General features: G+C 40.9%; 2 protein-coding genes across 2 annotated transcripts; both read right to left on the bottom strand.

The window, feature by feature from the left end:
* Positions 1 to 525: 525 nt before the first annotated feature.
* LOC100285195 (uncharacterized) lies at positions 526 to 3,470 on the bottom strand. The gene is made up of 8 exons (NM_001158089.2): positions 3,055 to 3,470; positions 2,412 to 2,525; positions 2,263 to 2,331; positions 2,060 to 2,079; positions 1,925 to 1,977; positions 1,800 to 1,830; positions 1,637 to 1,718; positions 526 to 977 (listed from the first exon to the last, which is right to left on the bottom strand). The coding sequence occupies exons 1-8, from the start codon at positions 3,254 to 3,256 to the stop codon at positions 772 to 774; spliced, it is 777 nt and encodes a 258-aa protein (NP_001151561.2). The 5' UTR covers positions 3,257 to 3,470; the 3' UTR covers positions 526 to 771.
* A 791-nt stretch (positions 3,471 to 4,261) lies between these two features.
* Positions 4,262 to 10,641, bottom strand: LOC103630321 (decapping nuclease DXO homolog, chloroplastic). Its single transcript, XM_008651386.3, has 13 exons — positions 10,113 to 10,641; positions 8,945 to 9,168; positions 8,799 to 8,864; positions 8,615 to 8,693; positions 8,074 to 8,156; positions 7,964 to 7,987; positions 7,608 to 7,729; positions 6,282 to 6,489; positions 6,137 to 6,190; positions 5,780 to 5,826; positions 5,294 to 5,378; positions 4,946 to 5,009; positions 4,262 to 4,814 (listed from the first exon to the last, which is right to left on the bottom strand). Exons 1-13 carry the CDS (start codon positions 10,525 to 10,527, stop codon positions 4,693 to 4,695), a joined length of 1,593 nt encoding a protein of 530 aa, XP_008649608.1. The 5' UTR covers positions 10,528 to 10,641; the 3' UTR covers positions 4,262 to 4,692.
* Between the last annotated feature and the right edge of the window lie 1,065 nt (positions 10,642 to 11,706).

Below are 11,706 nucleotides of genomic sequence, written 5' to 3'. Positions count from 1 at the left end.
AGTGCAACACATTGTGGTGGCTTGTGCCTTTACGAGGGATGTATGGTTTAGAACTCTAAGCAGGTTGGGACTGCAACATCTTACTCCCACATCTAATGCAACAATGTTCCAGGATTGCTGGGGAGAGGCAGAAAGAAACGTGACTAAACAAAAGAAAAAAAAAGGTTTTAACTCTATTGTGAGTTTAGTAGCATGGAAAATTTGGAAGCATAGAAATGTTTGTGTGTTTGATAATGCTTTCCCAAACATCCACGCAATCTTGATGTCCATCCATGAAGAGGCCTTATTATGGGGCCTTGCTAGGGCTGCTCCTCTTAGAAGTGTTTGGCAGTAGTTTGGCTTTTTAGTTTATTTTTCATTATATTTGAGTGTATATTCTCTTTTTTTTCTTTCTTTTTTCCTTTTCTTAGGTGCTTTCTAGGCACCTTGTATTTGGTCTTTTCTAGGCCTTTTTCTGACTTCTTAATATAATGATACGTGGTTCTCCCACCCCCACGTGTTCGAGAAAAAAATGGGCGTTCCAAATAGAGCCTCATTTTCCTAATTTTGTGTTATCTCTGCACTAAAAAGTGAGAAGTGAAACCAAACAAAAAAATGAGAAGTGAAAAGATACTAACACGTTCTTTAAACCAAACACCCAGTCGGGGCGAAGCCAGCCAGGTTTTTCATACGAAGGGTAACACATGATTCAAAAGACGAGCTCCGACTATGCCTTTGCAACAACAAACTTCCCCAGCAATAATCAAAATGAAATCTGAAGTTGGTAGTGAGTTAATTTGCATTTGTTGATTCCTTTGGATCAGTATCTCTGCAATTAGTCCCTTTCTCTTCCAACTTCTCACAAACATAAATGAAATGTGAATCTGGATCTTTGAGAACATAGTCAGGTGGCAGTTGGCCACCCTCTGTGAGTGTAACCTCCTCCATTATAAGATGTTGAGCACCTTTACTCATTCTCAGTTGGTATCCAGCTGTGGCTGTCAACAAAAGGAATAAATCTGATGTCAAGTATGTACAATTACAAAATTGAGGTATGCATAATGTGTTTTCTTTCGCCGTAATTTTTCCATTCAACGTTACCTGTTGCAATAGGTTTTTTCATTATTCATAGAATCTTTTGAAAATTTTAATTGTATTTTTTTTTCTAATTGTTGCTTGCATAACCGATTATCTAGTCCCCCTAGTGCAATTCACACATTTGGTTACATGCATAAATCCATATGCAGGCTATCACTGTCCTCAAACTAAGCCCAATCTGCATCTATGCACCCTCCCTCCCGCACCAGCTCTGCGTATCCAAAGCTCCGCAGGCAACCTATCACACGCATAACAATGTACAACCTCCTATCTAGACGAACAAACAACAACTAATTGTATAGCCTTTATGCAGGTTAAGGGTGTGCTCTATAATGGCCCCGTTCATGAATATTAGGTATCTAATGCGAGAACCAATTAGACTCTTTGAGCTTTGCAGATACGAATAAAAGCGAAAGAAAAGAATATCCACTTAAAAATTTCCATTTAGTGAACAGAATCCTCAGAAATAAGGATCCCATGTTACTAGCCATAACAGAGGAGAGATAGTAAGAAATATTAAGGCAGAGTGCTCTGGCTGGCGGGAGTGATTCAAACTTACGCATGATGTAGAGTGCAATACTCCAGCTGCATCCGGACTGGTCCAGAAGTGGGACACGTTCCTTTGGAGCACCATATGTTATCTGCCAGAAGACAATCTCTCTTCATATAATGATCTCGTTAGGATTCAGGAACAGAATATTTTTTGAACTCAGAGGATGTACCAATAAGTAGATCCCATGAGGCATCAAAAGCCTGCACGAATATACAGCATACATAAATTCAGGAAAATTGATACATCAATCTGGATTGATTGATAGGTAAAGAGTGAGGAAAAACTGTCTTAAACCTTGCCACTTCTGCTAGCATTTTGAAAGCACCATGAGGAGCATCATCAGCACACTGGAAAATTATAGCAATACCGATCTCAACACATGCCTAATCAGAAGGCTGCTATGTAGTTCAACTGGTAGATAGTGCTTACCATCATAGCATCCAGGGTCCCTAAAGAGAAAGGTACAACAAACTAACCCATAAATGAAGTAGCATAATGGATCAATTTGTATGACATTCATAAAAAAATCAATTGGGCACTGAAGTAATGAAACAATTTTAGTTTAATGGCTTTTGAGTAAAGGTGATGCTAATATTGTTTTAGAGTTATAAAACGTGATGCTAATAATTTACCTTTATCAAGGACACAATCAAATGACTCATCACCGAAAAATCCCATGTCTCTAATATCCATCTGCATATCTTAAGGCATAAGAAAACCAAGTCAATAGTCCAATATAAAGGCCTTAAGTTATGAAGATGAAACTATCAGAAAACACTACATGTTAGCTGTGTAATCTCCTTGTGTTTCTCTCTCATTTGCTCGATGACCACAGATGAAATGTCTATGTTTACAATGTCCTCGTAACCATCCTTCACCATATCCTCCGACAAAACTGACCAAATCAAGATAAGAACAATATCAGGTAGCACCATGGAGTTGATTGTCAGTGCACGAAATAGCAAAAATAATAATCTTCAGCAGCCAAATTACAGAATAACTTCAGTGTCAATTTTAAGCACACATTGCTTACCACAGTCCATAGCCAACCAACAAGAATCGATAAATAAAATTCATGGAAGAAGGGGTGTCAAGGGAGCACTGAGCATAGGCTTACATTGGTATACCATAACGGATGAAGGGTATAGTTATGTATGTAGGCTCGGTGCTAACAGACTCTCTGAGCTGCTCGCCAATAAGCTTTCAAATTAATTGGCGGATCTAAAAGGTGCGCATGTCTACGACTACGATTGCCACTTTGAAACGCAATAGCAGCCGGATATTTCGGGACCCGTGTGGGGAACCGCAAATCTGCAACACCAAGCTGCAGACTCTAGCTCCGCCATGAAGCATGGCGAACGTAGTAGCTACAGGCTTACAGTATGCAAATAACAGCAGCTCGTGAGTACTGAAGGGAGACGTACGGGAGTTGCCGCAGCCGAGCATCAGGACGCGGGAGGAGGTCGGGACGCGGGCGCGGAGGAGCGGCCGCAGCGCCGGGTACGTCTGGTACCAGTCGAAGAACCCACAGCCGGCGGCGGCGGAAGCTGGCGAGCCGGAGGAGTAGCGGGCGTCCCAGTATGCGGCGGCGCCGTAGTCGTTGCTCTTGCACTCGCCTACCCCCATCCTACCCTGGGTGTTGCTTCCTTCCTTCCCCGCTGGCTCACGAAGATAGAGGGAGAGGGTTGAGGCAGGCGGCTGGGCAGCGGGGCTGCAGCTTTGCAGGCCGGACAAGGCGTCGAGGCGTGTAGAGCGTTGACCTGCTGTGCCCGTGCGAGAAGCGAGATGTTCTTGGGACAGGCAGCGGGACCGGGACTGCGGGCGGCGTGTTTGAACGAATGGAGAGGGTAGTCTTCGGGCTGTTTGGTTAGTATTAGTCTCTAATTTTTAGTCCCATTTAGTCTCTTTTTTGCCAAACACTAGGACTAAAATATGGACTAAAATGATTTAGTCTTTAGTCCTTCACATAGGTGCTAAAAGAGACTAAAAGCCCATAATTATCATGTTGCCCTTACCTTTTTTATAGATAACTAATATTATGAGTATATTCTAAGGACATTTGAGTCTTTGGACAATATATTTAATGACTTTAGAATCTGTTTAGTCCCTAGAACCAAACATGTAGAGACTAAAGTTTAGTGGTCACCAGCCTCGTATCATACACCTTTTGGTTGATGGAAAAAATTTCCATACGTGCGTGATGTACATCACCACATATACTACACCTCTTCTATACCGTCGGATCGTCCTGATCAATGCCGAGCTGGTGGTAATCCACGCACCCGCATGCAGCCTGCATTGTCTCCGATGTTAGATCTCAGATAGAAGTAGGATAAGACGGAAACGACACCATCCTCTAGATCGTCTAAACACTGTAGAAAATATGATTGTCCCCTTCTATGTCTCCTTGTAAGTCAACCAGACACACACCTATTGTCTCGCGAATGCTCAACGCACATGGATCTTATGGCATACTGTCGCACCTCATCATGAACAATTCCACAGCGCCTACACAAACAATGACAAAAGGTGACCTTTAAAGCTCGTATTACAGCAGGTTCACATTGCAATCCACGATGCCTTGTGAGCATAAAACCATCTGCAGCCATAGGCGACAGCCACTCACCATTCTAATCGTCATTAATGAAATTTATTATTTCAAAACGCTAGAGTACGAAAAAGTTCTGCTTACATATTATGACTTATAAAGGCTGACAATTCGGATGTTTAAGAACATCCATCCCTTGCTGAAGTTTACAGGATTTGATGCAATAATGTTACAGTAGCACAGCACTAGTAGCTCTGTCTGTATTGTTTATTATGTAATAATGTTACAATGGAAATACATGTTTGATGGATTCAAAATCTCTTTGGCCATTCAAGAGTGTAAACCATGGATGTAGCTAGACCAGTGATCGATCTCATCAGTTCTTTGATGCATTAGCACATCTGCTTGGTAATTGGGGTTGAGTAAGTTGCCAGATCAACCATTGTTCAGTGCTGCTGCTAGAATTGGGTTTTTCTCCAAGGCAAGTAGTCCCCGCCGAGGTCACTGCTAGAATCTAGTCCGCTGCACCTGAGAGCTGCTGCACATGCAACGTTATGGCTTCCGGACAGGGGGACTGGGCACGCAGAAGTTCGAGGCGGTTAAATGGATGTACAAATTGAAGAACATAGTCTTCATCTGCAATACAATTAAACAAAAACATGTGTGAAAATGATTATGATTGAGAGGTCAACATTGTGAACACACGAACAAAAATCCAAAATTTGCTGAGCTAAAATGCAACTACTTGCAGGAGAATGAATCCTTACTCTCTTTGACAGTCCCATACAACCAACATAAGACTTCATCGGCAAAGGCAAGGCAAACGCCACCCTAAAGTACAGAGAAATCATTACAGGTATTCAAAGTCATGTATTGATTTAGATGCATGAAAGTAACTGCAGTTTTCTATTTAATAAAACGAATCTAGGTTGCAGGAAATTCTTCGGATTCTCAACTTTCCACAAAAAAATGTCACCTCATTTTTAAAGTGTTTAAAATAGGTAGTGTACCAGAAAGTTGTGTACATTGATTTCCCTTTTATACATGAGATGCTTAGATCAGCATTGCTAGATTATTGCACTGCTGATAAATAGTAGGAAAACTGTTTGAAGTACCTGCCAGTAGTTCTTTGCCTTCACCTTTTGTGTAATATCTTTGGTTCTTAGTCTTTCCGTCCGTACAAGTATGCCAGCATCATTCCTACAGACCAAAAGAAGTGCAGAGCAAAATTTGGAATAGTTTAAACTGGTACGGAACACCAGAACCAATTGCCTTACGGTCTTATAGCAAAAAAAATGTATTAAATATACAACAAAAAAAGGTTGAATTGATAGCAACAGCAATAAAAAAATGATAGTACTCCGTAGCAATTACTTGTATAAGACCACCACACAGATAAGCATGATATGTCACATTAATAACGTATCTATAACATAAACGGAGAGGTATCAAGGCCCAATACTACAATTATCAAAAGATTTTGCATATATAATCATATGAACATGATTTAAATTTAGCAGTCAGATGAGTTTGAAAAATAGCAAGTACCAAAGTTTAGTACCCATGATAATTTAGTGAACATGATAAAAGGTGAATAATACCTGAATCCCACAACAACATAAGGAACACCGGCAAGAAACGATTGAATCTACAATATTTAGATAAGTAAAGGAAATCAATATTTTATCAAGATAATAAGTTGTTCCTTCTGAAATCTGGGGAAAAAAATCCTAAGTTGCTGAAACAACATATTGGGCAGACTTTGTGACAAAATTGCTAAGTTATCACTCAGCAAAATTTCACACTGCGAAAGAGAATAGAATAATAAAATGCATGAGCAGTTATGAAAATGCTTCAAATTATGTAAAATAACAGCAAAGAAAAAGATAGCAGGAGTAAACCCTGAAACCTAAGTACCTTATAGGGGGGGGGGGGGGGGGGGGGGTGCTATGACTTACCCAAAATCTAAGTAGCTTTTCTTTTTCATATGCTTCCACTGTATGGTATTCCAGCTGTTACACGTCAAGTTCAAGGACAGAATCTTATTATTATTATCTTTTTTAAAAGTGATAGCAGAGCTTTACAATTCATGCAAAAAAAAACCTCTCTGCTTGTTTTCAGCTCCACATAGAACCTCCTGCCATCATCAGTTGCATCACAGCAGTCCATCTCAGCACCCATGACAATCCGATGGGCACCCAATTTTGTCTTTATTACAGAACAAAACTCTACATTTGCATCGATACCCCTTCCATCGTCGCTGAATGAGTTCTCAGTGGCAAGGTTTTCAAAAGAATAGCCCCAATAACATCTGGGAATCGGATGAAGAGAGAATACAGGTTCATCAGTATTATTGTGGTTTGGATTATCATTAAGTCACTGCTAATCTAATTTGGCAGAACGTCAATAGACAAAATAACCAGGAATCAATGTGTGTGTATAAACCATAAATAGGGGTCTATACTTGGTTCCTTAAACACGTCCGGCCTATTAAACTAGAATACAAATGAGCCGCTTTTGTAGCCCACGACCTTATCTTTCTATGTTTCCCACCTTGTCCAATATTCAATGCTCAGATAATTAAACCACTCCATCCTTTTCAAATGGTCCACAAAAATCCATGTGATCATGCTTTCAAAAGTAGTACAATCTGAACAAGGCTAAAACTATCTACATCGACCATATGAAAACTATATTATTAGATATGTTATTAAAGTTTTCATGAAACTTTGATTGTACTAGTATTCAAAACATGAAGTTTAAGAATGATTTCAGATTCGAATTTACATCTTCCACAAATTTCCGAACTTCCTGCCAAGTATTAACATTTCAAATAACTATATGTTATTGCATCACATGGCAAATATGGCAACAAAGCAAATCAGCGTCATGAAAAATTATGATGAAACAGGGCAACAATTATGCATTTACAAAGTTGTTCTGGTTTCTGGTTTCATGTACGTCAACATAGTAACTCATGTGCTGATAAACCACAAGACACCTGCATAAACTCAATCTATTAACATTTTTATAAACTAAAGCTGCAATAGGCAAGGATTCAGTTTTAAGAAAATGGTTCCTGACTCCTGTGATAAACTGATACTGATTTTCCTGAGGAACAGGTTTTTCTTGTTTCTAGTTTTTTTTACCGAGAAACATTTCTGATTGTCTCTAACTTCTTGAACCATTTTGTAGGAATTCTCTTGTTTCTCTTCAGAAAACAAGTTTTTGTTTGGTAGGGATTCTTCTGTGTTTGACTGTTTGGAGACAATCAGTTTGGAGAATCCCTACCAAATGCACCCTTACCTTGACTGGTTTCTTTGTTATTGAACCTTCTATTGTCAGCAAGCACACTACATGTCATACCATCATAATCTACTATGTACATGCAAAGGGGCAAGATATAATGGGGAGGGGCAGAAAAATCACCTCTTACGCTCAACTTCACTTTTTGGTCTTTCAGGGAGCTTATGAACATCAAGATATACAACACCCCTTCTTTTATGAACGCCCATCTTCCATGGTTCTCTTAGGTAAGCAGTGGCCAATATCTGATGATAAAATAGAAGTTGTTATGTTGGTCTTACAAAATAAAAAGTTAAAAAAATGTTATGTTAGTGAGTGATTAGAAATATATGGAAAAGGGGTAGGGTACAAAAAAAAGGGGCCATTCAGACAATTTGCACTGGAAACACCATACTGCAATGCTTTACTGAAAATTCAATTAAATGTAAGTAAAAGGAAGGGGAAAAGAAGTTTGGCAGTTTACAATAGATGAATGATACCTTATTAAGATTGTTGCGGTATGTCTGCAAGAAGAGCATATATTATCACCATGTCTAAGAATTTTTTTAGTAAGGTAACAAATACAAGATTGGCATCAATGTAATGTTACCACAAAATGTATAGTATTCTGAAGAAGTATGTTGGAATTTCGTATGCATGCGAGTAGATCGCCAAATCCTTCAGAACCCAAATCTGACATTGAAGTATTGAACCACATTCATCATGAAGCAAAACCCTCATATGCAACAATTTTAAAAACAAATACTAACTTTCAATAGCAGAATTACTGCATTTCAGGATCCATATGTAGAATGCAAAAGGAGAAACTGAATTGAGTTTTCCCCTCCCTTTTCTCTACTATTTGAAACAGCTTTCAAGCAATGGTTGGGCAGAAGGTGAATGCAAGGGCAAAGCAGGATGGTTTCCTCATGCACTAATACACTAATAAACAACTTTCTACTTGTATTCTCTATGTTACTACTATGTGTATTTATGGCCTAAAAAGTGGTCCATCCAATTTAAGCAATATATCATATTAATTGAAAAAAAATGTGAGGTGCAGACAGCAAAAGATTCATACACTAAAAGTCTAATAGTAGTAAATATCAATGATATAGAGAATAAGGACATGAGTTGTAAAAAGAATGTACCTCTCTTCTCTATATATGACTCGAATCCTTTATTGAGATCTGCACCGCGGTATTCACAGATTTCACGTTTGAAGAGCCTCTAGAAAACATAAAGGACATTAGAAAAGCTAGTAACATCATTTTTAGCAGATATTTACTGTGAAGGAAGAGAAATCAATGCCAATTAGCAACTCCAAGGTCTTACCAAGCTGCGATCATCAAAATACACCTCTCCACCCTCAACACGGCTTAAGCATGCAATCTCACAAGGCTGCATATGAGACAACGAACATGACTCCACATAGAAGAGTAACAATCAGAAGATGAAATAAACATGATAACACTACACACCTCCTGAAAAGTAACAGCTTTTCTAGACAATGTTTCTTCGCTCTTATTAAGCTTCATATCTGAAACTAAACCTTCAACATGACGCCCATTCCCGAATCTCCCGTAACCAAAGTTATGTCGCCCTGGATGGCCTCCTGGCCTTGGAAGAAGTGGTGGGCCTCTACCACCTCGTCCTCCAAAGCCTCCTCGAGAATGATTATTAGTGTTCCGAATTGGAGGAAGCACTGCAAGAAATTACCCATGACGGACTGAAGTATTAATACTTCCACCTTTCAATTCAAATCCAGTCAAGCTTTTAAAATCATTAGTTGCACTAAGCCCCCAAAATATGAAGTATCTTGCCCATGAAAAAAAATCAGTTCATTTGTCACATCCTTTAGCATATAGCAAGGGTCCTTCTATAACAGAGTATTGATAGATTGAATGGACATTTAAACGGCAGAATTTGAGTTGTCACATACAAAAGCCTGTGCTTGGTGTCAGCATAACCCCACAAAAGAAATGTATAGTAACTTTCAGGGAGGTTCTCAATGAGAACATGTACAGCAGATGCTCAAAGCTGTAACTATTTGCTCTATTGTAGTTGTGATTTCGCTCCAGTTATGATCCTTGAATAAAAACTTTCATGTCTTCTGTGAGCTGGCTGCTGGCATTATTCACCCAGAAAAAGGCTTTGAGAATTCATTAGAGAAAGGCAGTATTCTTCAGAGTCATAAATTACAGTTGTGTGAAAGATGGAAATGAAAATGGCTAGACGTATACTTCCTAACAAACTTATATCCAACCTATGCGTACTGATATATTAAAATACTATGTTGCACCAAAAAAACTAACAATAACAAAAAAAGCCAGAAGGCAATGGTCCATAACCTACAGTACACCTCCCGCATTACGGCTGAGGAAAGTTGATGAGAAAGAAACAAGCAAAGGAACAGTGAAAGATTCACCATTTACACATCTTAAAGTGGAAATTGTACAGTGTCAAAGTGCACCTCATCTCACAAAACAATACGAACAACCTACTCACAATAAAACCATTGGATAAACTTGGCAGGATTCAGTATCGGCCTCCTAGATAATTCAATGGCAACACAGAAGCTACTACTATTCAATCTAGAAACATATTTTAGGGCATTGGTACCAACTTTAGGATTGACGAGAAGCGGACCTGGGACTAGGTAGTGGCTGCGCGCCGGAGTTCTGACGTACTCTTCGTTATCTGAGCCGAACAAATCTCTCTCCTCCTCTACCTCCTGGTTCTCATATTCCCTCCTCTCATCGTCCAGATAGCCGGCGGCGCCGGCGCTCCTTGTGGCTATGAGGTTGGACGAATCGTATTCCTCCCCGTCCCCCGCATCGGCGCCATCCTCGCCCTCACCGGCAGCGCCGCCGCTGCTGCTGAGGCTTGAGCCGCCACTTGAGGATGAGGAGGACGCGGCGGCAGAGGACGACGAGGACGATGATGGGGAGGAGGAGCCCGACGAGTCCCCGCCGCCGTCGGCCTCGGCCTCGGCCTCGGCGCCGCCGTCGTGGACGTCGTAGTCCTCGCCGAAGACGTCGACGTCCTGTTCCGAGAAGTCCATGGCGGGCGCGGCGGGGGCGGTGAGCCGGCGAGGCCTGGTCGGGAAACGAAACGGAGAAGAGGGTTGTGGTGGGGTCCGACACGACACGGAACAAAAGAAACCTCGAATAAGGTTTACCACGGGCACTTGGCATTTTTTAAAAATAAAAACTAGATGCGTGTCCGTGCCTACGATAGATTAAAAATTGGTTCAAAATAATGATGCAAAAATAAAAGTGAACGATGATAAGTAATAGACAAATGATTGAATGATGTTAACCCAGAATAAACGTAACGTTAACATATAAGTAAACAATAAGAAATGGAGACATATTCCAAGAACATTATCTGTATACCATTGTAGTTTAGAAATCTAAATATTCTAAGTATGAATAAAAATCCTGTCGAATGTATAATTATCTATTTTTCTTCGATGAGGTTAAGATATCTCCGAACATTCTTAGGCATGAGAAATCGACACGAATTTCATTCATCATAAGTTAATAGTTAGGTGCTCGTACTTTGCTACGGTTCCTATATATCAGCATAAACATGATCTAAACATGTCATAATCAATCAGGTTCTTAGGATTGTGAACTATTGTATATGCATCCTCCAAGGGATCTGATTGTAGAACTTGCTCTATTCACGAGGTTGGTCTCGGGCGAGTCGTGACTTAGGTCCCTCATGACTGAGAAGAGATAATCTCTAGGACTTAGTCACATGAAGGTCCTTCCAAGAGTTGAAGTCAAGTGGAGAAGAAAAGGAGGAAAAAAGCAAGTTCGGGCCGTTGTCGGCCTCACCGGACAGTCTCCCGAGACGACCTCGGGCGAGTCGTGGTCATCGGAGAGTTGGTCAGCTGATCCACCTCACAGAGTTGGTCGGCGAAGTTGGTCAGCTTCCGAAGCAGTCACTTGAGGCGCCCTCGGGCGAGTCGGAAATGCGCTGCCAGTCTGGGTCTCACAGGAATGTCACCCGACACGCCCTCAGGTGAGTCGTGACTAAGGGAGGTCTCGGGCGAGCTGTGACTGCATCTTCCGCCCAAGGTTGGCCTCAGAGAATTCATGGTTGCGGGAGGTCTCGGACGAGCCGTGATCGTCTCCCGCCCGAAGTTGGTCCCGGACGAGCCGTGACTGCGTCTCCCATTCGAGGTTGGCCTCGGGCGAGTCGTGACTGCGTCTCCCGTCTGAAGTTGGCCTCG

Source organism: Zea mays, chromosome 6 (genome assembly GCF_902167145.1).
Source record: "Zea mays cultivar B73 chromosome 6, Zm-B73-REFERENCE-NAM-5.0, whole genome shotgun sequence".
Taxonomy (NCBI): domain Eukaryota; kingdom Viridiplantae; phylum Streptophyta; class Magnoliopsida; order Poales; family Poaceae; genus Zea; species Zea mays.
Note: the sequence above shows the minus strand (reverse complement) of the source record. Positions and strands in the feature narration are given on the sequence as shown.

Excerpts from the sequence above, each read along its gene's own strand:
- LOC100285195 (NM_001158089.2), bottom strand. The coding sequence starts at position 3,256 with ATGGGGGTAGGCGAGTGCAAGAGCAACGACTACGGCGCCGCCGCATAC. Across the intron at positions 2,526-3,054 it reads GCTCGGCTGCGGCAACTCCC|TTTTGTCGGAGGATATGGTG; the intron begins GTACGTCTCCCT and ends TGATTTGGTCAG. Across the intron at positions 1,978-2,059 it reads GGACCCTGGATGCTATGATG|TGTGCTGATGATGCTCCTCA; the intron begins GTAAGCACTATC and ends ATAATTTTCCAG.
- LOC103630321 (XM_008651386.3), bottom strand. The coding sequence starts at position 10,527 with ATGGACTTCTCGGAACAGGACGTCGACGTCTTCGGCGAGGACTACGAC. Across the intron at positions 9,169-10,112 it reads CAGCCACTACCTAGTCCCAG|TGCTTCCTCCAATTCGGAAC; the intron begins GTCCGCTTCTCG and ends AATTTCTTGCAG. Across the intron at positions 7,730-7,963 it reads ACCGCAACAATCTTAATAAG|ATATTGGCCACTGCTTACCT; the intron begins GTATCATTCATC and ends TTTTATCATCAG.